Raw genomic sequence first — 24379 nt, 5'->3', positions numbered from 1 at the left:
ATTTGGTAACACTAATTGTGATGGTTATTGTTATTTTTTTCTAAATCGTGAACAAAACACCGCGAACTGCTATGGCTACTTTTGGCTGTACACACTCCTTCTTCTCAGTGTTGGTTTGGAACCTGCTCACAGGAGGCGTTGTAGTCGATGTCCCGCCCGCCCTTCGCGGTAGGACAGGACAGCCAACAAGGCCAACAACAGGGTTTGCCTGTGTAAATGATGATCAGCAAATCAATAACGCCTGCAGAATTGCTTTTGAACATTGCATGCATTGCACAATTACCTGGCATTAGTAAAAATCAAAATCAAACCACTTCATTTTGAAATTTTGAGATGATTCTTACGATGGAAAAGAGGGAGGGGGGGGGCAGAAGGGGAGACTGAACAGAGGGAAGTCCAAAATGCTCCAGAAAATTTGTCTAGCGAATTTGAGTGGTGTAATTTACGAGCAAAGCACGATATCGATCTTGTTGTCATGTGTATGAAATTTAAAAAAATATCTGGCTCCAAATATCCGTTTATAGACGTTCGTTACTAGTTGCCACATAGCGCCCCTTCAGGTGAACAACGAAAGCTCGTGTAGCAGACGACAGACAGACGAGAAGCGAGAAGTCCATTTTTGAGTTCCACTTTGAAGTGAACGTTATTTTATGTTAATTATTGTCACAAACAATGACTGTCAGGGTATTTCGCCGGAGCTTATGCGGCCAAATACAAGTTTTGGTTTCAGAAACTCTTGCTCGTCAAAAAATGTACGCAATTGTGTGTAATATTATCCGTTCTATATAACCTTAGAATTTCATGGTAGAATTTGTTTGTATAAATATGAATTTTTTAAACGTCCAACTATTATAGTGACACCACCTGAATATATCTTCCTCTGGAAAAACTTATATTAGTACATTTCACTCTAAAATGTTTCTTTCATTTTTTAACTCCCAGAAAAATTTATCTTTCCAAATTTTGCTATGTTTTTCACGACAATGTATTTTATTTATTTTTTATGATTGCTAGGCATGAGGTGGTCAACTCTGTCACATTCACGCATCAGCGTTTGAATATGTTTTCATCTGCGTCACACATGAAACAACAATCAGCACCAACATCATCTCAAGTTCCATCGCCTGAACCGCCACCTCCAAAATCTCCTTCAGGAGAACATGGAGGAATTAAGCAGAAGTCCTTGCATGTGACAGTGGTTTCAAGGTACATGGAATATGTCAATTCATATATAAAGATTCTGGATCAAAAATTCCCTGCTGCTATGCATGTTTATCGAATTTTCATGGTGGGCACCAAAGAATTATTAAGGTAAAAAATTATTAAATTGTTTCTACAAAGTCAATATACCACTTCTACTCTTAGTGTGATGATTTAATTTTACTCTTTTAATATATTTTAGAGATATAAAAGAGTATTTTCGACTTGTCTCTAACATAAAGTGGGACGACCAAGTTTTACGCCAACTAACCAGGAAAGAGCTTGAACTTTATCAAAGTATGCCAAAAGACATGCTGAAAATTTTCCCATTCTTGGTCCTTTCTTCTCTGCCATTTGCCAATTATGTAATGTTCCCAGTGGCGTAAGTATTATACTTAGGTTACAATTTCCTATTGAAACTTATAGGTTTGAAATCTATTTTCTTGTGTCAGGTACAAATACCCGCGTCAGCTTCTTTGTAAGCATTTCTGGACCTTACAACAAAGAGTTGAATTTGCAATGCTGAACCATAGAAAAAGGCTTTTAAATCAGAGAGCAGTTTTTCGAAGTTTACAACTACAACTGGATATGCAGGCTGTGAAAAGTGATAAAACCTTGCATAAAAAGTGGTCTCATGCTCTTGCCTGCCTTGGAAGTGGTCAACATCCTCGACCTGAAATTGTTATTCAATGTCTCCCACTTTTTCGAGGAGATCCATATCACATTGATTACTTAATGCCTTCTCATGTGGTTGGTATTTCCCATCTCATCCAGCCTCTTTACTGTATTTTCTTGCCCTCATATATATGATCAAGTAGTTGTTGGTATTTCTCTCCCAAATCAGAATGATGATTTTCGTGTTACTTTCAGAATGCTCTTTTGAGATTACATGGAATGCATTCTATGTGGCGGAGGCGCAATAGGCTTGTTCATCATGCTAGTTTAATCCATGAAATTGATTTGGCAATCCTAAGGGAAGGTGGTGTTGAAACCTTGACCCAAGATGAGATGCGATCGGTAAGAGTTACGATAAGTTTTCTTAATTCACTATCTTTGTTTGAAAACTCTTTCAAGTTTTAGAGATAATTTTTTTTAAAATTGTTGTTTTTATGTAAATAAAAGAAAGATTGTTTGTATGGTAACATTTCTTTTTTCCCCATTTCTAGGCATGCTTTTTAAGGGGACTAAACCCTGTAAATATGCGCAGTGAAGACATGTGTGCATGGCTCTCTCAATGGGTGAAGATATCAACCCAAGTTGATGAAACTAGTCTCTCTTTGTTACTTCATTGCCCCGTGCTTCTGGCATACAACAAACCCAGTAATTGGGCTTTGTTTCACTAGTATACTGCTCCTCAAAGAGGTTCAGCCCTTTAAGTCCCCACCTTTTGTTGTACTCCAAAGTTCTGCTTTACTGTGATAAATTATATTTATGGAATTGTAAATGAAAAATATTAATTTATAGTTTGTTGTGAATATGAAAGATATTTGTCCCGACAGCCGTCTCCAATTGAGGAAAGATAAGGAGGCTTATTGCCGTAAGTGGTAATTATCTATGTTCAATTTGTTCAACTGTTGTTTTGTTTTACAGATTTGATCTGTACGGTATGAAAAAAGTTATACACATGGGCAGTTAACCAATATTAATCTTTATTATGTTTCTTTTTCTTTAAAAAAAAATACAAATGATTCACCCCTAATTTTAAGACTATGAAACACCTAAGAACCAGTAAAGACCAACATAGGGAACAGCTCTTCTGATAATGAAGAGTCCACCTCAGTTGGTTAACAGGTACATGCATCTAAATAGTAAAGGCAGGTACTTGATCACAGCCGACAACAACCAATCTGATGGAAGAACCGCTTTTACTTTTCATCTTAAAAATTAAAAATGGCATTTGTGAAAGCACTTTTAGAACATTGAAGTTTCATTGTAACTTTGTACTTGAAGATTAAATATTTTCTAAGACCATCTCTATTTATGGGCATTTGACGAGTGCAAACTGAATTTATAATCTTATGAATAAAATAAAGAACAGACTGAAATGTTACAATTAGAAATTTACAAAATGTATATCAATGTAGTTATAGATTATTTATGAAATTACTGGAAATTACAAGTAATGTAGCTTAGAAACACTCTTCCAGGCCAAATTATTGTACTGATTTCACTATTCAAGAGGGATGTAAGCCGGTAATATTCCAATTTTGGTTCTTATCTGGGCTACAGCCTTCTCTTCCTTCTCGTCAAAGTCTTCATCAGATGATATAGAATTATTTTCAGAGTCAACTTGGTCTGAATTTGTTGGGTCCAAAGTTTGTTTTTTACTTTCATCATAATATCTCTTTCTCTTTTCTCCATCTTTTAAACTAGACACAATGACCTCTGAGCCCCTCCTCTTACCAGTTTTGTCAGCCTTATTTTTTCTTAAACTTTTTACTGTACTTTTTCTTAATTCATTCTGAATGTGGATCTTGGGTGTATTTTTATGTGGATAAGGGCAGTACTTACCTTTACTACATTTTCCGAGTTGCTCAAAGTCAGGACAAATAAAGACGTGCCTCTTCTTGCACTGAAACAAAATTATTGTGCAATAGCCACAAATGGAAGCTTAGTCTTCAAACCATTATTTTTTATAATATTTTGAAAGCAGTCATAGGCAACTAACAGTAGAACAGGGAAAAAATATTACCGTGTCACCAGCTTCACAGTAGCCATTCAGAAATTCACGACAAATTGCTGCATGAGCGCTGAGCTTGACATGTAAATAAGGACAGTTATCGCGAACGCAACATCCTTCAAGGAAATACCGACAGGTTGGCATTTTCTCAGGCCCTACATCATGGGAGAGCAGACAAGTTTCTGCTTCACAATTTCCCTGCAAGAATCTAGAAATAAAGGTAAATTTAATTACAAACAAGGTATTTCATATTACTACTACACACAAATGAAAGAAAGAAGAAAAAAATTCTTACTTCCTACAAATGGAAATATTTTTTGGGTTATGAACTCGCCAACATTTGCCTGCCTCATGGGCATGGCATTTTCCAAAACGTTGATAAATTAAACATGGTTGATTAATTTTGCTACGTTTGCCCCTTAAGAAAGCAATACTTCTCATTTTGGAAAGGCTAAGGAAGAAAGTAGATAAAAAGGGTAAAATAACATAAAATTTGTAAAATTTTCAAAAACTATATTTGTTGCATACCTTAATAGGCTTCTAGCAAAATGAGTATTGGTTCGTACTAATGTGTTATCACTTCTTCTGATGAAAGTAACACCACCAATATCAATTCTGGATATGGATGACCTCATTTTGCTACCATTACCAGCATGAGTAACATCACCAGGGTCACATTTCGGCCTTAATGTCGTTCCTTTGTCGTCAAGAACAAATTTTTTGCCTCGAATGTTAAGGACTTGCTCCTTTGATTCTGAAAATATTGCAGGAAATTAATATCTTTGTGTGTACATGTATGAATGAGCAAATAAAATAATTATTAATTATAACTAGTCTTAAGCCCACAACACTGCTACTACGTTCACCTGAGCATAAGAGCTACAAGAATCCCCCCCTGCAAGACCCCAATTTTCAAAAAAGAAACAAAAAAGTTGGTGCATTTTTAAAAATAGAACTAATTCTTACCTTTTGGATGGGTACGAGTGAGTGAGGTCCGTGTAGAACGATAAAGCACACCACCAATGTTTATAAGACTTCTGTTGGACGACTTACTAGATGTTAGTACATCTTTTTGTTTGTTGTTTTGATTGGGTCTAGAATGGAAACATATAAATTTCAAGTCACCAAAAAAGACAGGACATGGATTCTATGAAGTATACAAACCTTGACGGTTGAGGGAGTTTGATGACAGATTTAGTAGAAGAGAGAGCTTTCTGATTCTGCCAGCTTATGTTTCCATATGCACCCAACTTTTTTAACTTACTGCGGAGAATTTTAGGCCTTTGTTCACTCCTGTAGAATTTTACAAGACTACTTTTACGCTGTGGCTTGGAGTTATTGGAGGTGCTCACTATTGCAAATCTTGACACTCTCCTTGCTAAGTTCATTCCAGTTCCCAGAGATGTCCTTGATATTTTAAAACGCGATTTGGTGAATTGGGATTGAAGTGGAAGGCCAGGAACTGTAGCAAACAATTTTTTGACTGCAATATTTTTCTTGGATGAAAGTTTGTTTGAGGAGGATGAACGAATCAGCTTATATCTAGTGTAAACTGTCTTCGGTTTGTTGACTACGGGCTGAGATGTGTTAGGATACAGCTCACTGTTTGGTACCTTTACAAGTTTAAATTGAGATTTAGCATCTTTCTTCACACTAATAGTTCTTAAGCCACACGTTCCTGTAGCCTGAGAGACACTGATTTTCTGCGTCCATTTCAGATGACCAGAATCTAATTGTTTTGGAACAGAATCTGCAGAACTAACATCACGGACAAATTTGTAGATAGACTTTGAAGTTGAACTTGGTATGTTTTCAGATTTTTTCCTTGTCCTTTTCAAAAAACTTCCAGGAGACCCTCTAATAACTTTAAAATTTGAACTAGATGTTGAATTCCTCACTAGTTTGTACTTGCTAGAAGTATTCTTAAAGGACCTCTGTGGGTTTACAAACTGATCTGGTTCAGCTATCAATTTGGTAGAGTTAACCACTTCAAATTTAGGCATTGCAGGTTCCTTCTCAGGTTGTGAACACTTGGAAAATTTACTTTCCAAATTATTTAGAGCAATCACATTTTTCTCACTTTTACATAGTACTTGCTGATTGGATGAAGAGTCTTTCGCTTCTGAATGACTGGTTGATTCCAATCTTAGGTGTGGCAAGACTTTTGGATTCACAAAAATTGTTGTTTTTCCAGAACTGTTACATGAGGCGTACAACTGGTTTTCTGGTGGCTTCAATGTTGTTTCAGGAGCAGTTTCAAATTTACCTCGCCAATGAGGATTGATGTGAACTCTTGATCGCTGACTAGTACTTGGGCACATTTCCGTCCTTAGTGTAGTTTTGGGCCGAAAGTTTGGATTGATATGAACACGTGGTGCAGCGTTTTGAATAGCTTGCACGTGGCTGACACTACTTGAATTTTGCTCAACTGATGAATTTGAAGCGTGGTGATTTCTTAAATGATGAGTGAGGACATCAAATTGTTGAGGATTACAATAGTTTTCCTGAAGAGTATAGGTTGGATATTGGTACTGAGGTTGAAGTGTCCCATCTTCGGTTAAATAGGTTGAATGGCCTTGAAAGTCCCCTGATGAGCCTGGAATTGCGGACACTTAAATATTACGCAGGGAAATTTAAACAAACAATTTCAAGTGTGATGGCAGTTTGAATTCAAGTTTAAATTCATGCTCTTAATTGCATAAAGATATGGAAATATTAAATATTTCTTACCTGCGCAGGTCTTGTCCATCCCTCGTGCTTTGTTGTTCTATGTGTTGCCTACATGTAGAAACAGGGACAGAGGCGAAACAAAAATACATATAAAAAAGGGGGGAAAGGCATTAACGCATTTAATAACAGCAATCAAGCAAGTGGACAATGAAAATTCAAATTCCTTCTAGGTTATATATCATCAGTTTTTGGAGCAGCTACTTCAACTTCCATAATTTTTGTGACGAATGCGAAATTAAATGAGTAGTAAAATTAAAACACAATACATTTTATGATACTAACAATTCGCAACTTTGTTTTTGTTCTTAGTATATTGTATTAATGCCTCTCAAAAAGTAGAATGCCAGCCAATAATTAAAAAAGAATTGAAATTTGAGAAAAATTGTAACAGCTTTCCTGTGATGTTTAATTACAAGAAAATTAAAGATGATGATGAAATTTACTCTTCACGTTAAACATTTCTTTACCAGAAGAAACCAGTTTACGAACAGCTGTTCTGTCTGTTGGCCTGCAAAATGTCCGTTTGCCCAAGGTACCCGCTTGCAACGCAACGGCCCCCCTTAAGTTTCAGCCGCCACCTGTTGGCCAAATTGAGAACGTTTTAACAAAACAATAACAAACTATCGTTGTGTGAACTTTGCCAAAGGAGATGTCAAGTACTTACGACGTGTCGAAAGTTGCAATGTTCTCTGTAAATGTGTGAACCTGGTGAGTTAGAATGATGATGATACGCATCCTCGTTCACGGTTGCAGATGGTGGGCTTTTGATAGCATCGTTTAGCCTTTTAGGAAACTGTGCAAATAAACAGGAAACACCAAGGACCTTTAACTACAATTTTTGAATACATTTTTGTACTACGAAGATTTTAAACTTTGAAGGACCTTGTGGAGTAATCAGAATGTCAAAGTTTGTTGTTGCTGCGTCCGTTTGTATCTCGGTAGGGGTCCCTTTCTGCCCAAGCTCTCAACCGCTTCACCTAGACAAGACCTCAGCCTACTTTTGAGTCATAACTAGTCAACAAATGTTGAACACCATGGTTTTCAAAGCTGATCTGATCTAATCGTGTTAACAACAAAGCGTCTGTCTGGGCAAGATTCATATTTTGACGCAAATCCCATTGTTGAGATTCTGAAAGTAGGGCGCGATGAATCATAACCTAACCATATAACGGTGTACTTGTTTGAAGTGTTTGAAGTGTACTTAACCTACATACTTCAATGTTTGCTAAAGCGAAGGCCTTGAACTCTGCGGTGTAAAACACTGTGCGTATTATCATTTTAATTTTTGTTTTCATAATGGATCTGATATTTTACCAAGTTTTGCTAGGCCTAACCCTCTACTGGAAAGTAGGTTTCATGACACCAATTGACAACTTTCAGTGCCCCACTCAGTTAGCCATTGTTTAACATTTAATCCTATCTCCCCTGGCGTTTTCTTTAGATGAGAAAACATTTAGTGGGATGTATCTATGGTTGTATGAAAATTCTTTCTCACAAATGTGTAATATCAACTGAAAGTGGAACGAATCAAAACTATCACTTTGTATCATTATTCCCAAGCATATTCCTCTTCCTAGAAAGCTATATTTTGTTTATCTAGACTAGAAGTACCTTTTTCACTTTCTTTTATTCATTGATTATTTCTGTTGATTAACAATATGTTTACTTTTCAGCAAAAACACCATGGTTTCCAGTAGAAGTGACACTAAGCGTCGGAGAAGAGATTCTAGTCCTCTTGATGCCAATCCAAAGCGGTAATTTCTTACTTTATCCTTCATTGCTTTCACATTTTTGGAGGCTAAAACGGTTTTGAATCTGATTTCAGGACTAAAGTCCATGCTCAGCGGAAATTTGCCCAAGGTGTGAGTAGCTTGAGCAATCTGCTTCACTTGACGCCAGTGAAAGAAAAATCAGAGAAATCTAGTGGATCAAGTGGTAATCTAGCAAATGGGTTAAAGGCAAGTGAAAGTTTAGGAAACCATAGTGATGTAGTAACAACAGGCAAGCGTGCTCTCCCAGCACGTGGTGCCAAAAAACCCAGTATTGAAGACATGATCACCTTTCTGTGCTACCGTGGCACAACTGCACTTCCATCTCACCTTGTTCATTTGAATAAAGCACCATCTCCAGAGCCCACATTGCTGTCGCAACAAGGCTCCTCTGATAATTCACGCAATAGACTTGGAGATAAAAGTAAAGAAAGTGAAAAGGTAAGAATATTAATGTGGTGTTGTTGTTATTTTATATTCATCCATTTAGGTTCATACTTTCTATTCTTTTTGAGAATTGTACATTTTTTAGGTAAATTGATTTTTGTTTGTAAACCATCTTTTCTTGTTCTATAGAAAACGAAAAAACCTCTGAAGTCAGCAGCATCTTCTGCTCTAAAAGCTGTTAATGCTGCTCAAGCCCTGAAGAGGAAATATCAGGAACAACGCATCAAGAAAACGACTGTCTCTACTCTCACAAGCAAAGGTATATTCTCCCACTCTTACAGCTCTATGGCACTTGCATTTCTTATAAATTTGTCTGCTATAATACCCATCTTCCTTTCTTTCAATAGTCAAATCAACTCCAATTCTGCGTACAACAAGATCTAATGCTGGCGCTGTTGTCAACATATCTTCGAAAACCTTACAAAAGAAGGTTGGAACTAAGAAGGTGGAAACAAGAAAGAAAGATTCCACTCACAAAGAAAATTTGACTTCTAAGAAGTCTTCAAAGTTAGTCTTGATTGTTTTTCTCTAGTCCATTTTTTTCTTAGTCTGTGCTCTTCATATTTTTTGCTCGTTCCTTTTGCAACATATAGGACTTCCAGCGGGAAACCATCTATTAGTTCCCCTTCTTTAATTGTGACTCCATCTAGTGGAAACCGTGGAGGACTACGAAGTGGGAAGGTTGTGACAGAGAATGTTGTGAGGAGTAGCAGGAGAAATTTGGGGACAAGTGTTACACTTAAAACTAAGCAAAAAAGTGGTGTCAGCTCACCTGAGGGCGGAAGTCCGCTGTCTAAAAAACTTGCTACATCTCTCTCTGATTTCTCATCTGAAGATGATCAACCTCTTGTCAAAAAGCCCAAACCATTAGTCCAAGTGCAAAAGTTAATCAAAAAGAGCATTGCAAACATAGGACGAAAAATGAAAATGGAACCACGAAGGAGCCGACGTGGTCTTTCTTCTAGCCCTTCATCACCCCCTTCTGCTCATAGGTGTGAATTTCTTGTTTTGTAGATTTTTAGTGATTTTTATTTTTATAGATAATTTTGGATGTAGGAAAAGTATGGGTGTTGTTTTAACTGAACATATTTTTCTTAGATTTGTGGCACTGTTACCTGGTCAAGCAAATGCCTCAACATCCAATAATAATGCATCTGGTATGTGTTATGTAACATATTTATTACAAATGTTCTTCCTAACATTATTAGTATTATCTTGAGTTCCGGCATGTTTCTTAATGGTTTTTCATTCTTGGCAATTTTTTGTAGATTCTCAAGAAGACAACTCCAAACAGAGAACTGGGAGCAAGAAATTGGCTGCTTCTAGTTCATGCAAGGATGTTAATGGAGTCCTCCGTAAATCTCACTCAAATGATAATGATAAAAAGGATGTGCACTCAACTCCTTCAACAACCCCTGTTAGGATGAAGAAAGGTTATGTCATGGAACTTGTTTGTGACACTACTGGAGAAACTGATTCAGAAGTCTTGGAAACTCGATCTAGAAGAGGCTCTCGTGACATGCGGGATACATCTCTTGAAGACAAGGCTAATATTAACCATGGAGGCCAGGATCATGTTAAAAACTTGCCTGCTGAGATCAAGAAGAAAGATCAATCTAAAGTCGCTGAACAATCTAAGAACTTGCCTACGGAAAGCAAGAGAAAAGAAACAAAAGCCACAGAGCAATCTAAAAAGGTGGGCAATGGAGCAACGCCAAAGCCTGCCAATACCAAGGCTACCAGTTCACTTTCTAAAAGTCAGCTTGATTTACCCCTGGCAGCAGTTTTGAAAAGCCCTCCTGACCTACGAATTCCATCTTCAATTAAAAGACCTCTTACAGCGGTTGGTATTACAAATCCAATGGCCATAGCTGCTGCTGCTGCAGTTGTCTGCAAATCTTCAACATCTACTGTGGACGATAAAGGGAAACCAAAAGAATCCCCTCAGTCTAAAGACAGTAAGGATAAGAAAGACATACGTAAACGGGAATCAACGTCAGGTAACTCTAAATCATTGAAAAGTAATTCTTCCAAAGTGGATGATAAAACTGATTCTGATCAAAACAAAGCCCAAGAAGAAACTAACATCAAAGTTGTTGATAAGATATCAAGCAAGCAAGATCGACTTAAATATGGGGGCTCCCCTAAGAAAAAATCAGATGATACATCAGATGAAAATACCAAGGTTGTAAGTAGCATGTCAACTAAAGACACAAAACTAATGAAAGTGAGGACTGATTTAAACAGTTCATGCAAGAAGACTGTTAAGGATGAAGATACCAAACTTCCACGCACCTCCAGAAGAAGTGGATTTAAGGTACCCTCTGATGAAGATGAGGCACCACTTACAGGGAGTATTGCTATTAAAAAGGGTTCAGATGAAGATGAAGTAAAACTATCACCAAGAACTAGGAGATCAAATGTTCGCTTGTCCAAAAAAGCAGTGTGCTCTGATGAAGAAGAACCTACTGAAGAAGTGTCTAAAGTATCTGAAGGGAAAGATGCCAAAGTGTCAATTCAATCTCGGAAGAAGATTTGTAATACTGAAAGTGACCAAGACCAGAAGAAAAAACATTACACACGGCAAGGTAAAGTCCATTCATCAGATGATGAATACCATGTTAAAAGGACTAAAAGAGACAAAAAGAAAGTATCTCGGTCTTATGATGACGCTAGCAGTGGGAGGTCTGGTGATGATAATCTCAGTGATGATGTCAGTCCGTCAACATCTAAACCGTCCACTAGATCAGCTGTTAAAAGCCATGTCCTGGAAAGAAAATCATCTCGATCAACTAGATCTGGGAAAATACTGGACAATTCAGAGGAAAACTATTCAACAGCAAGAAGTAAATTTAGACCCAAATCAGAGGTTTCTTCTTCAGAAGAGGATTCTGATTCTGAAAGTTCCATCTCTCCTGCTGTTCCTACAACCAGATCAAGGACTGTGAGGAAATCTCATAGTAAAAGAGAAGCATCTTCTGATAGTAGTGATGAAGGAACTGATGGAAAGATCAGTGGGCGTAGTAGAAGGTCCACTGCACTTAAGAAGGTATTGTCAAGGGGCTCAAGGAGTGCTTCAAGTGAATCGACCAGTGATTCATCCTTTGAGGATAATACCTTGGGTGGTGATAGATCTCATCGAAAGCCCACATCGAATAAAAAATTACTGTCAAAGAAGTCAATTAGAAAGGCTTCATCTGTTCAAGCTAGACCCAAATCTTCTGAAAATGACCATGGTGGAAAGAGACAAAATGATGATGAAGAGGGAAATGATGTTAAACTGAGACGCCGGCAATCCAGGAGCCCACGAAGAAGTTCACGCAGGAGCACGCTGGTAAAGAATAATGAAAGTAAAAATGTTTCATCAGCAAGTGATGCTAGTTCATCAGATTCATCACCAAGTCAAAACCGGCGAGTTTTGCGTCAAAGAAGGGGATTCTTTAGTTTTGCTGAAGTTGATCCTCCCTCAGATTCTGAAGAAGATGTTATTGCGGCCACCAAAGCCAGCTTAGAAATGATAAATCAACAGCAATCCACTGATTCTACAACTGCGGTTGACAGTTTAACAAAGGATATTCCAGAAAAGGATTTAGTATTAAAATCCATTGAGACTGACTCTTCAGGCAGTAAACAAACCAAAAACTTCTCACAGGAGCCCATCACATGTACCAAGAAAGCAAAGCTTGAACCCTCAAATGTAAAGAAGTCTCTTTCTAAGAAGAGGATAAAACCAGTCAGTGAAGTTCAATCAAATTTAAATGAAGAACTTGAAAAAACATTATTAAGTATCAATTTGTCACCTAAAATGGACAAATCATCTGATAAGTCCCTGCAAGATGATACCGCTCTTGAATCCAGTGGGACAGCAATTTCAGACTCAGTGGCTTATACTTCTGAACCATTTTTAACTTCCATGTCATTGACTTCAAGCATGCCTTCAGCTCCTCCTTCTAAGCTCCATCAAACTGGATCAAAGACCATTTCAGTGGATACGCCTCTACCAATTACTTCATCCTTAGTTGTTCCCTGCTCATCATCTTTGTTGACCTGTGCAACAACTGCTTCAGGAAGTCGTGGTGCTCACACAACTATGAGCCAGATGCCCTCTGCTTCAAAGTCAAAAAGTTCATCCACCTTAGCCTCAGATGCAACATTGTTATCGTCCACCTACGGTTCTTCACTCTCAATCAAGCCAGCACTACCTGCACCAATGCCTAGTATGGCTGCTCCATCTGGAATGTCATTTAATCCAAATAGCACTCACTCAAATATTGGCACTAAAGTAGCAAAAGCTGTTCTGACCTCAACCTCAATGTCTGCTTTTTCAAATGCGTGCTCGTCCACGTTCTCGACACCGCCGGTACTAATGAAAGGGCAGTCTGTCTCCTGCAATCTTCTGCCTATTGCAAGTGGTGGGTTGTCTACAATAGCAACTTCATCAACATTAGGAATTCCCTCTACCGTCTTGAGTGCTTCGGGGCAGCTTCTGACCTCTATGCAGACACAAGTTCCTTCTGCTCTAGCTACTGCTGTTCCAGCCTCAATTTCATCATCTGTGACAACTGCTTTGCCGACGCCCTTGACTCTGCCCATCTCAGCTCCAATACCCCTCAGCACTCAACTTGGCATACCTCTGCAAACATCAGGTAATATGCCGCTGTCGGTCCCCATGTCTACCACTATGACTTTACCTTTACAAGTTGGGCCACTTTCATCAGGGACGTCAGCGGCTGCTCCATTTTTACTGCCAGTCCAGTCAGCCCTCACATCTATGTTGGCTCCAGGTCAAACTATCATCAAGAAAGAATCTTCAAACCTAGCTGGTATAACCAATTCTGTGGGGAGTGCACCTCTCATGGTGGGCATGAACCCATTAGTTGTCAATAGCAATCGAGGAACAATCTTCTTGTCAACTGGAAGTACAATGACAATGACTTCAAGTCAGCAGCAAATGGTGTCAGGACCAATTATGCCCTCCCTGCTGTCCCTGCGGCTTCCGGATAAACCACAACAAACAATCATGGCAAGTTCCCCTCTGTATGTACCATTTGCCTTTGGAAACCCTGGCATTATTCAGACGCAAGCTCAAGTTCAGCCTCAAATTCAGACTATGGCAGGGGTTTCCACAATTACTGCCATGGCTACCAACATTCAGAATTCTATGGGAACAAATATGCCAAATACTATGTCAACAAATTTGCAAAATGCAATGACTGCTAGTGTTCAGAATGTTTCACCGAATATCCAAAATGCTTTAGTCACAAATATTCAAAGTGTAAGTTCTGCAAGTACGCAACATTCAATGGTTGGTAATATTCAGAATTCTGCAAGCATTTCCTCAGCATGCTCCCCCATGCTCACCCATGCTCAAGGGACTGGCACTGGAATGAAACGCCAGTTGGTTTTGGCAAATAAAAATGGCACCATGTCAAAACTCATCCTCTCCGTGGGTGAAGATGGTTCCCATGTCTTAGCCGCTGCAAGTCCCAACTCAGTACCTAGTTCTGAGGGACAAACATTGATGTCAGTTATGCAACCAGTGCAGTCTTCAAAATCTGGACCTCAAGTTAATACTACTTCAAGTTTGCAAACACTGCCATCTTTTTCTTCACAGTCAGTGTCAATCTCCAAAGGATCACAACCTTTAGTTTCAGTAACTGCTGGATCACAGCCAGTGAAGCAAACCACGATTTCAGCTCCCAAAATTACTGCAACTTTCTCCAGCCAAGCAACTTCAGGCAGCATTGTACCAGTGACTGCCAGCTTTATTTCAACACCTGTGCCAACATCTAAACCTCTTCACTCCACATTACTCTCGAAAGCATCAAATGCATCTGTGTCGCCGAGCAAATCAGGACTAGTTGTAACCAGTATTGTTCCTTCAAGTACTTCAAGTGCAAGTGTTGAATCAAGAGCTGTGAAAAGTGGCAATTTGCCTAAGTTTGCTGCCAGTTCCTCTATCACTTCAAACACATTTCCTTCATCTTCATCTGCAATGAGTTTAGCCTCTAATACTTCTATTATCTCATCTGAAACTAATAAGGCCTCTTCTACTGTCAGTACTGTTTCATGTAGCAGAACTCTAGCTACCCCAATTAAAGCTGACATGAAGCAGAGTACTACTCCTTTAATTCGTTCATCTGCATCTTTGGTAGTTTCATCAGCGACTAAACCTCAAGAAAATCGACCAACTTCTAGTATATCAACGTCATCATCTAAATCAAGCCCTGTTGTTGACTCATTATCAAGCAAGCCCCTGGTGTCAGGAAAGACTACGATTCCTCCTGATCCTAAAGTGGCCCTGACTGGATCACCAGTCAGAAGTGTTGCACATGGAGATTTGATTACAACATCTTCTTCCAACACCAGTATAGTCACATCTCCTGCTTTGACATCAAGAATACCATCAGCACCTGCTGCTCTTGCTGCTTTGAAGAGCAGCGGGACACTTGCATCCACTCGCGCAATTGCAAAGACTGGATCTAGTCGTAAGCCATATTCAACTGCTGCTTCTTATGCATCTGCAAAGACATCTGATTCTTCTGAACTAGTAACTCCTTCCACTTCTCCAGCACCTGCAAGTTCTGGCCAGCTACCATCTCCTCTTATGAGGGTAACTAGCTCTCAAATGCCTCCAATCATCACTTCCCCATTAAAAGAAACAGTTTCTAAAGTGAGTGTGACACCTTCACCTTCCATTTCAAAGAGCTCTATTTCAGCGGTTTCTACGAATACTGATGTCAAGCGTAAGGGCACTGAGGTGGAACTTGCTTCCACACATAGAACACTTACAATGTTGTCTACAGCTTTCCAAGGTCTAGAAAAGAAACGAGATATATCTGCAAGGAAGGTTATTGAAACACCTGGATCTTCTGAGAAACAGACTGGAAAGTTGAATGTTGAAAAGTCTGGACTAGACAGTTTAGCAGAGGTTGCTACAAGTCTTGCTGAGCGGTCCTCGGATGGAACTCTGTGTGACAAACGAATTCCTGAACATTCCTTATGGGCCAATCCAGCTCAAATTCTTGGAAAAGAAACCTTGAGAGTCCCTGGTCTCCCCATCACTGCCAATATAGGAACAAATTTGCCTACTAAAAACGATTTAGCAAAGATGAAGAGTGGTGCAGTTTTAGCGGATGCTTTAGAAAAACGGTCCTTATCAGATATTGAAAAGTTATGCAAAGTCAGAGGGAATTCTCCAGGAAGTAAATGTGAGAAATCTTCTGTCTCAGGACTGTTAACTGGTAGTACAGCTGAGACACCATGTCAGAAAGTACAAAAATGGCTGGAGGATGGTTCTAATCTTGAGATGGAGCACAAACATAATTGTCGTCTCTTGAGTAATGGATCTAATTGCACTTGTGATGTGATGGAAGAAGATATTTCCAACTTAAACAGTCTTGCCGAAGTTTGCGTCAGTATGGAGCGCATAAATAGTCCTTCAAAAGAACAAAAAAATGCGAAACAAACTAATAAATCATCAACCGAAAAGAAGAAGAGAAACGAGCGTGGAGATTCATTGAAAAGTGGTGCTCAAATTTCACCTGTCAAGTCCTCTCTCCCTCTAGACAGTGATCAAATGAAAGTAACTTGGCGGAATGCATTTGGTGTCAAATCTCCTGCAAAGAGTAGCAAGGTTGTGAACTCCACTCAGTCAAAACGAGTTACACTAAGTGATGAATTGAAGAAAATTCAGACAACTGGAAACATGCTTTTGGAAAAAAGTTGTACAATTACTGCAGATAGTGTTCCTCCTACAGCTTTATTTGGCCAAAATTATGGTGAGCTTTTAATTTTCTTTTACATAGATTGAACACCACACTGTTTTTGATTTGTTTCATTTTATAAAAAAGGTATTTTATTAGATTTAAAAAGACACATTTTTTAATTTCTTTTGCTAGGAAAAGATTTAAGGAAACAAGATGAAGGTGCAGAATCGAGTTCTACTGATGAAACATCACAGGAAAAGAAACTAGCTCAACGGAAATCTTTACTTGGTCGCATACCTGATCCATCTACTAATTTGAAGCTTGATAGTGCAGCTTTTTCTGCTGACAATGAAAGTAGTGTTTATGCATTTGAAGCCGAAACTGATACTCCCCCTGTCAGTCAGCCGTTCCGGAGAAGATCGAAAACACTGTCTAGATCAGATGAAGAAGACTCGACTTCAGTTGGATCAATCTCTCATCCTCTGACTGTTCAAGTAATTTATAATCATTGTGATAATTATTTTTATCAATTTGAAAATTTTTCAGTCACAACAGAAATTTCAAATCTTTTTTTTGTTTTCCTAGGTGAGCAAAGATCCTGTTTATGTACCCATTCAGGTAGAAATTGATGAAAACATTCCACGTTCAGGATTATTAGAAGTTCCATCTGAGAAAACTTGTAATCCGTCCAATGATTCTCAAAATGACGACAGTGATGTTTATTATATTCCACTAGGAGGACAAGAAGGTAAGACTGATTCTACAACTGTTAAATTATTACACATTTGTACTTTTCAAAACTTTTACAATTCTGGGGTACAAAATTTTTTATAGGTCATGAAGGTGATGTAAGAGCAGTTGCTGTCAGGTTGGGCAAAAAGGGTCCTAACAATCGAGTGGTTATGAGTGCCAAAATTGTAAAGAAACCACCAACTTTTAAACATCCCAATGACACAGCTGAAGATGGATTGCCAAACAAAAGGTGAGCCTTCCTATAGTTGTACAGATTTACGAAATGAAAGAAGTAAAACAAAACAGAAAGTATAAAGGGTTGTTTTTTTGTTTTGTTTTTTAAATATTTCTCATAATGTTTGTGTTTCAGAGTGAAAATGGAAATGTCATCCCAAGCTGGTCAGCATTCTGGTCAGCAAGCTGATGCAAAAACATCTGCTAAAAAGTCACTAGAAAGCAAGACGTCCTGTCAGAATGTTGGCAGTAAAGCCAAATCACCTCAGGAAAAAACCAAGAGAGAAACACATTTTTCAATAACAGATAGTTCAGGAGAAGACACATCACCATTGCCACTCTTACCATCATCATCATCATCTTCATCAAAGGACACAAAGGAGTTCAAAAGTTCGATGTCCCCTGCTTCATCAAGAAACAAATCTCCTATGTCGGATATTGCCTCTCCATCTGCATCTCAGTGTAATTCAAAAGGGAAAGGGAGATTGAACCGACAGTCATCTATTGATAGTGACGCGAGTGAAAAGGCCAAGTCTTCACGAAGGTAACAAGTCAAATACCTACACTTATTATTTTTTCTACATTGTACTTGTCTTTATTTTCAAAATCTGCGTTAAATTTTCAGGGGCTCGAAGGGTAAATCTAGCTCATCTCGGGCTTCACCCTCTCCATCTTTACCATCAACCTCTTCTACATCAAGTGGACCCTCTAGACCTTCACAAAAATCTAACAGATCATATAATGGACCTGTGCCTGGAAATATTTCAGAAGCTCCAGTTTTCCATCCAACAGAAAAAGAATTTCAGGACCCATATGCATATATTGAAAAGATACGTCCCATAGCTGAGAAATACGGACTCTGCAGAATAGTTGCACCCCACAGCTTTAAGGTACAAATTTCTATCTAAGAATTGGAGATACTTGTTATCTGGATGTGTTCATACTAAAATTTATGTTCTATTACAAAATTTTAGCCGGATTGTAATGTGGAAGATGATATACGGTTTACTGCCGACAATCAGTACGTACACAAAATGATGGATCGTTGGGGTCCTAACGCCAAAGAGATGAGAGCCATTGTTAAATACATTGATCAACACAATATCCATCTTAAACATCCACCATTGGTATGCACGAACATTACTGTTTGGTAGTGCTGTTTGATTTGAGCTGAGACTTTTTCATTTGCATAATGACTTTTATTCTATCACAACAGGTTGGAGGTATGGAACTTGATTTGCCTCGACTATATACTACTGTACAAAATTTTGGTGGTTTAATGGAAGTCATGGACAAGAAGCGTTGGGTTAAAGTAGCTGAAACAATGCGCATCCCTAAAAGTGCACAAGATAGAGCAAGTAAATTGGATGAAGTATATTGCAAATGCCTCCTTCCATATGAAACTTTGAAAACAGGTTAGCTATCCATACATCAATCTTTGAAGTGTACTATGGAATTATTTTATTGCATAACTTAATTCTATTTGAATGTTAAATTTTTCTAGGTGAAAGAGATAATCTCTTTGAAATGGTCGAAGTAGAGTGGGAAATGCGTAAAGAAAGACGAGACAAACGTTTAGCTGCTTCTGCATCCTCACCTGATGAAGCGGCGGCAGATTCTCAGGCAGATGATGAAGACGATGATGAGGAAGAAGATTCTGATGCTGATGAAGAAGATGAGTGTATTGTCAAAGTGCGTTTCTTCTCAAGTATTAACTGAAGTATCCTGATAGACCTTGTTTAGAATCTCTGTGTGCACCCTATGTCCTCCTCTTTATAAGATTCTTTGCCTTTCAGGGCCGATCCATGCCTTTGACCACATTTTACCGCACAGCTCGAAATACAACCCATATGTGGTTTAAGGGAAGTTCTCCTTCAGCCTCAGAAGTTGAACATGAATTCTGGCGCCATGTGAGGGACCGAAATTTCCATATCTGTGTTAATGCTGGATCAGTTGATTGTAGTGATCCGCCATATGGTTTTCCAATCCGTAACTCACCATTTGCTAAACATCCTTGGAATCTAAAAGTTTTTTCAAACAGCAATGGCTCTGTACTACGATCGCTTGGCTCAATTATTGGTACGAATTTGAAAGTTACTTATCCTCTATATTACTATGTTTTCCCATTGATTGTACTGTTTTGATTTTTCATTTTCCTTGTTTGTAACAACTATATCTATCCATTGTAATATAGGTGTGACTGTGCCAACATTACATTTTGGTATGGTATTCACTACATGTTGCTGGTATCGTGATCCTCATGGATTGCCATGGATTGAATATCTGCACACAGGCGCTAAAAAGATCTGGTAAAGTTTTATCTGATTTAACCTATTGTTATGTACTACTTTCTTTGTTAGTAATTTTGTTTTCTTTCTTTATAACACAGGTATGGTATACCTGAACATGGCAGTGAAAAATTCCGTTCTGCTATGCAAGATGTAGCACCCCATTATGTACGCAAGAAGGCTCTTTGGCTTGCTTCTGATACTGCTATGATTCCGCCAAACATGCTCACAGAACGTAAAGTGCCTCTTTGTCGTACTGTTCAAGAGCCTGGTCAGTTTATCGTTGTGTTTCCTCGTGCTCACACATCTAGTGTTGCAACTGGATATATTGTCTCTGAGAGTGTATCATTTGCTCCGCCAAGCTGGCTTCTTTCTGCTATGGAATCATTCAGGGAAATGCAGAAGTGTAATGAACCACCTCTCTTTTCTCTTGACAAATTAATATTTGCTATTGCTGAGGACCCGAGATCATCACTTAATGTATTAAATACGGTGTGTTCCAATTATTTTGCTTGGTCAACCTTTCTAGTTGATGAATGGTTTCAATTCTGTGAAGCATTTCTGGTAATAACTTTCATGTATCTTTTCATCAACAGATTCTCTCTTCAGTAATGGAAATTTTAGAAAGAGAAATAACATCCCAACAAGAATTGAAGAAGAAAGGAGTAACTTCAACAGAGCGCATGGAACGATCTAGGAAGAAGTCTGCTGGGAAGAAGTCCAAGATTCAGAAAGAACTTGAAGATGTAGAAACTTTGGAATGTGAAGTTTGCTCTACCATCCTTTTCTTGTCAATGGTAAATAAAAGTTTGTCTGAGTAGTTCTTTCAGTTTCACATGCAATAGAGTTTCTCTATCTTTCTTGGCCTTGGTTTCAAGAAATGTGAAGGGTGCTTTGCAGTATTTTTGAAACAATCTTAAATATTACTTCTGCATCAATAATTATGATGATATTTTGTTGTGTGTTTAAGGTTGTTAACAAGGAAGATCAGAGTCGCTACTGTTTAGCACATGCATCATCATTTGTGGATCAAGAAAAACTTAGCCCCAGTCAGTGTAAACTACTGTATACCTACACTCAGGTAAGTGAAATCCAGTCAACTCAAACTTAATTCTTATTGTTAAATCATGTTGAACCAAATAAGAAGAGACTTTCTTCCCTTGTGGCTAAATTTAACAGCTTTTTTTGTTCTTTTAGAATGAACTACACGAATTTTGCCAAAATCTTCTAGACCGTATTGAAGCAAAATCTGGAAAGAAAGGTAACAACTCCAGTGGCAATAATAGTGACAGTGGAAGCTCTGCTTCAACATCCACTAGAAATTAATGTTGTGCCAAATTTCTACAAGTTTTAAGATTTGATTGCAACTATTGGAAGTTTGGAGACACATTTATGCGAGAAATGTTCAGTGGTGCAATATTTTAGTATCTACGTACTTAAATTTTATTTATAAGCTAACTGCTATCTTCTATAATGTTCCTGCAAATGAATGAGAAACAAGTATTAGTGAGAGATTCTATTTTGTTCTGTGGAAGTATTGTACATAAGGTAATATGGGACTAAGAAGGGGTGTGTTGACAACATGATTGGACATTTTTAATTTTCATTTTTAATCTGCCTCTTTTACACATCTAATCTCAATGCAGTTTATCTCTGATCTTTAATCCTAAATGAATGGTTTTTTGAAAACGTTACACAGAAAGGGAAAGGAAGAGCCAGTCAGCCACATTCCATATGTATATAGTTGTTTTCATTTTGAACTTTTGCAAACCATGAAACCATTAACTCCACACTCTCTATTTTTATTTCCTGACAAGGAGGTACAATTACCTAGTTTATAATGGTTAACAACTCTAATGATGTAGGTGATGACATAGATACTAAGCTACGTGAATGGCATGTTGTGAGGTTGAACAACTCTTATTCTTATTATGAAAAAAAGTCTCTGTTATTGCAGATTTTTTATTTGTTGGCCTTAGGATAGTAACAGTTATTACATTTTTTATCAGTGTATTTTATCAACCAAGCTGCAGTTACAACTGAAAGCCAAAATCGCATTGAAAGCTGTGTTTATGAATGTGGTGAACTTGGACTTAATTAGTCCTCAAAGTGGTCTCTGTTTTGAGAATTGGCGTTATGATTTTATTTTGTAAGAGATTTTATCACCACTGTATAGTGTTTACATTCCTTAATTATACCAGTCTTTTGTTTTGTGTTGGTGACAAAAGGCATAGCAATCTGATTAAAAATGTACCAACATTCCTTTAATTATAGAAAATAACCAGTCTTATGTAGAAGAAAGAGTACAATATTGTATATTTCACATAAAAGAATCCATTTGCTCATTGAGTTTCGCCTTTTTAATTTGTATTCTAAATTTCATCAAAGACAAAAATTGTGGAATGTTACTTTTACCACATATCATCTGGTGCCAAAGATGCTTTACTGGTATTGTGAGTATAGCATAATGTTCTTGAGCAAGTACACAGTAGATTTCTGTGTACAGTGTCTGCTATCAAATGAACAGAAAAATAGGCTTTTATTTTCTCTTGTCTCCTCTATATTGTTACCTTTCATGAACTTTTATTGGTAGATGCAATTAATGGTAGAGTTTTATTGATAGTGTTACTAATGTTCATTTTCAGAGTACATACATATTTGTTAATGTACTCTTACATTGGAAGCTCTGCCTATGAATTCTGTGAAGAGTATTTCAGTTGCTTGTTGTTTAGTTTCATTTGGTATACATGTGTGTTGTGTGAGTCTTCCTGCATGTTGTGAGGGTGAATGCAAGTTTTACATGATTTGATGATATAGCTTATTGTGAACATTGTTTCTTACTACTGCAATACTACTTTAGTATTCATTTGCTTGTTATTGCATCACAATGTAAATAAATACTTGTTATCCTGAGGAGGGTGCTGTAAACCCAAAACTGTAGGCAAATGTATATAGGATATAATATTTGTGGTTGAGGAAATCATAGAGTGGGTAAGTTCTAGGCAGTGGCCTCTTCTTTTCCACTGCCAGGGGCTCACTGGACTCCTTTTTACCTTGGTTGCTTAAATCTGTATCTCCCCTTTTGCAAGCCAAAGAATGTTAAGTGCTTTAGCATGTGTTAATTATGTAGTCTACTGTTATGAATTCATTGTACAGAGATGCTTATCAAATGAACGGCGGACCTTTCAGGAACATCAGTTTATGACACGTCTGGAACATAACAGCAATGGTTTGTTTCATTTTCATAATATATTTGGTACTGACGGCATTTGGAATTCCAAGAATGAAAAGAAGGCAGTGCTGTTACTTTCTTTTTACAAGTTTGACCAATGTTTCTGTAGCACTCCTGTGATGCTCACTCATTCTTTTAAAATTGGACTGCAGTCAGTGAAATTGAAATAATCTAGAATATATTTTAATAAGAACAGCACATTTAAGCACGATGAAAATAAATCTTGACTGTGTCATGTGTAAATTGTGGACCATACTATGAATATATTACCTGACATGTTAATTAACGAAATTATGTGATCTTCAGAGCCATTGACTAGTTTATCCTGCAATGGCTTGTAAACTTAGGACGATTCCTCTAAAACAATTGTTATGAATTAATCATTTTGTGGTTCCCAGTGGTTCTATCTTAATTTCTTTTTGCTGGATTGCTTTATCCTTAATTTGGGGTATGTAATTATTGTGATTTTAATCTAAATGAAATGAAATTTTCATGTTAGTCTCACAGTAAAGTTTCTCTGCATCATCTGCTGGGCAGTATGCGAAGCTCCATTATTTTATTTTCTGACCATCTCTAGTCCTGCTTCTCAATCACAATGTAAATAGATAATTGTATGAACTAAATGTCTTTCTATTTATTTTTCCAACTGCAGTTCTTTTTACTTATAGGTATATAGATGATATATATTTACATGTACATACAGACCTTTTTCTTTTATATAAACACTATAGAGTGAGCTTGTTAGTCCTTTCTATACAATCAACTGTACATTTTTTGTTGTTTTGTTTTATTTTCAAATATTGTTGTGTAGTTTGTGTGATATGTGAATGTCTCTTTCTAGAGTTTTAACTTAAGCTGTTTGGTTTGTTGTACTCTACTTTTAAATTTACAAAATCTGGATGACAAGATGAATCATGCATGTGAATGGAGACGTTAAACAAGGGTCACTGACTTTCACAATCAAAAATTGATTTTAGTTTGTAGTGGATCATCCTACTTACCACTGTTACGATTTTGCATAGAGCGTTCAAATTACAAGAAACTATTGTACAAAATTACAAGTCTTTCTACTGTCTGAAAACTTAGGTAGATAAGAAATTTCTGTTTAATCTATTGAATTTATTTTTTAAAATGGGAACGATTGACTTTTTTTGTGTGTTTGAGAGTTCTGTATACATATGTAAGTGTGTGTTTTGCATGTCATTCAATAATTTGTATCTTACAATTATACAATGTTAGTATTGCATTTAGCAAATGTATTCCTTCATTAACCCTTCAACACTCCACCTTAAAAATGAAAAACGAGTCAGACATAGAACAAAAAAATAATTGTAAAACTTAAATTTTTCCCCTTATTG

At 37.5% G+C, this 24379-nt stretch overlaps 4 protein-coding genes across 8 annotated transcripts in view; 2 read left to right on the top strand and 2 right to left on the bottom strand.

Moving 5' to 3' along the window:
• Window positions 1–140, bottom strand: part of LOC127749567 (small ubiquitin-related modifier 2-A) — a 24376-nt gene extending 24236 nt beyond the window's left edge. The window contains exon 1 of the mRNA XM_052268245.1: window positions 96–140. The gene's annotated coding sequence lies outside the window, so the exon portion shown is untranslated. The remainder of the gene's footprint in view (window positions 1–95) is intronic.
• Window positions 141–560: 420 nt separating this feature from the next.
• LOC113210789 (LETM1 domain-containing protein 1) lies at window positions 561–2852 on the top strand. Of its 2 annotated transcripts, none has more exons than XM_026428954.2 (6): window positions 561–752; window positions 1015–1311; window positions 1403–1582; window positions 1653–1950; window positions 2071–2217; window positions 2367–2852. In XM_026428954.2, the coding sequence occupies exons 1-6, from the start codon at window positions 673–675 to the stop codon at window positions 2541–2543; spliced, it is 1179 nt and encodes a 392-aa protein (XP_026284739.1). In that variant the 5' UTR covers window positions 561–672; the 3' UTR covers window positions 2544–2852. The 2 variants fall into 2 exon arrangements, with proteins under 2 accessions (XP_026284739.1, XP_052124204.1); XM_052268244.1 differs by having other exon boundaries at window positions 618–762.
• Window positions 2833–7187, bottom strand: LOC113210768 (zinc finger CCCH domain-containing protein 3). 2 transcript variants are annotated; one of them, XM_026428915.2, is made up of 8 exons: window positions 7078–7187; window positions 6611–6658; window positions 5045–6476; window positions 4847–4974; window positions 4409–4634; window positions 4176–4331; window positions 3893–4088; window positions 2833–3772 (listed from the first exon to the last, which is right to left on the bottom strand). In XM_026428915.2, exons 2-8 carry the CDS (start codon window positions 6627–6629, stop codon window positions 3371–3373), a joined length of 2559 nt encoding a protein of 852 aa, XP_026284700.1. In that variant the 5' UTR covers window positions 6630–6658; window positions 7078–7187; the 3' UTR covers window positions 2833–3370. The 2 variants fall into 2 exon arrangements, with proteins under 2 accessions (XP_026284700.1, XP_026284717.1); XM_026428932.2 differs by having other exon boundaries at window positions 7024–7162.
• LOC113210752 (uncharacterized) lies at window positions 7170–24276 on the top strand. Of its 3 annotated transcripts, none has more exons than XM_026428879.2 (22): window positions 7170–7318; window positions 8284–8364; window positions 8436–8820; window positions 8956–9085; window positions 9174–9333; window positions 9420–9818; window positions 9925–9983; window positions 10095–16607; window positions 16728–17029; window positions 17121–17283; window positions 17370–17517; window positions 17638–18045; window positions 18127–18391; window positions 18476–18628; window positions 18718–18916; window positions 19006–19193; window positions 19298–19580; window positions 19696–19810; window positions 19891–20281; window positions 20386–20586; window positions 20760–20870; window positions 20987–24276. In XM_026428879.2, the coding sequence occupies exons 2-22, from the start codon at window positions 8294–8296 to the stop codon at window positions 21113–21115; spliced, it is 10773 nt and encodes a 3590-aa protein (XP_026284664.2). In that variant the 5' UTR covers window positions 7170–7318; window positions 8284–8293; the 3' UTR covers window positions 21116–24276. The 3 variants fall into 3 exon arrangements, with proteins under 3 accessions (XP_026284664.2, XP_052124201.1, XP_026284673.2); XM_052268241.1 differs by lacking the exon at window positions 7170–7318 and adding an exon at window positions 7399–7548; XM_026428888.2 differs by lacking the exon at window positions 7170–7318 and adding an exon at window positions 7792–7873.
• Window positions 24277–24379: the final 103 nt, after the last annotated feature.

Source organism: Frankliniella occidentalis, unplaced genomic scaffold, assembly GCF_000697945.3.
Source record: "Frankliniella occidentalis isolate FOCC.00 unplaced genomic scaffold, Focc_3.1 Scaffold66, whole genome shotgun sequence".
In the NCBI taxonomy this organism is placed as follows: domain Eukaryota; kingdom Metazoa; phylum Arthropoda; class Insecta; order Thysanoptera; family Thripidae; genus Frankliniella; species Frankliniella occidentalis.
Note: the sequence above shows the minus strand (reverse complement) of the source record. Positions and strands in the feature narration are given on the sequence as shown.

Excerpts from the sequence above, each read along its gene's own strand:
- LOC113210789 (XM_026428954.2), top strand. The coding sequence starts at position 673 with ATGACTGTCAGGGTATTTCGCCGGAGCTTATGCGGCCAAATACAAGTT. Across the intron at positions 1,312-1,402 it reads GGCACCAAAGAATTATTAAG|AGATATAAAAGAGTATTTTC; the intron begins GTAAAAAATTAT and ends AATATATTTTAG. Across the intron at positions 1,951-2,070 it reads ACTTAATGCCTTCTCATGTG|AATGCTCTTTTGAGATTACA; the intron begins GTTGGTATTTCC and ends TGTTACTTTCAG.
- LOC113210768 (XM_026428915.2), bottom strand. Across the intron at positions 4,635-4,846 it reads CACTCGTACCCATCCAAAAG|AATCAAAGGAGCAAGTCCTT; the intron begins GTAAGAATTAGT and ends CAATATTTTCAG. Across the intron at positions 4,089-4,175 it reads AATATTTCCATTTGTAGGAA|ATTCTTGCAGGGAAATTGTG; the intron begins GTAAGAATTTTT and ends CTTTATTTCTAG.
- LOC113210752 (XM_026428879.2), top strand. The coding sequence starts at position 8,294 with ATGGTTTCCAGTAGAAGTGACACTAAGCGTCGGAGAAGAGATTCTAGT. Across the intron at positions 8,365-8,435 it reads CTTGATGCCAATCCAAAGCG|GACTAAAGTCCATGCTCAGC; the intron begins GTAATTTCTTAC and ends ATCTGATTTCAG. Across the intron at positions 18,046-18,126 it reads AAGGCCAAGTCTTCACGAAG|GGGCTCGAAGGGTAAATCTA; the intron begins GTAACAAGTCAA and ends TTAAATTTTCAG.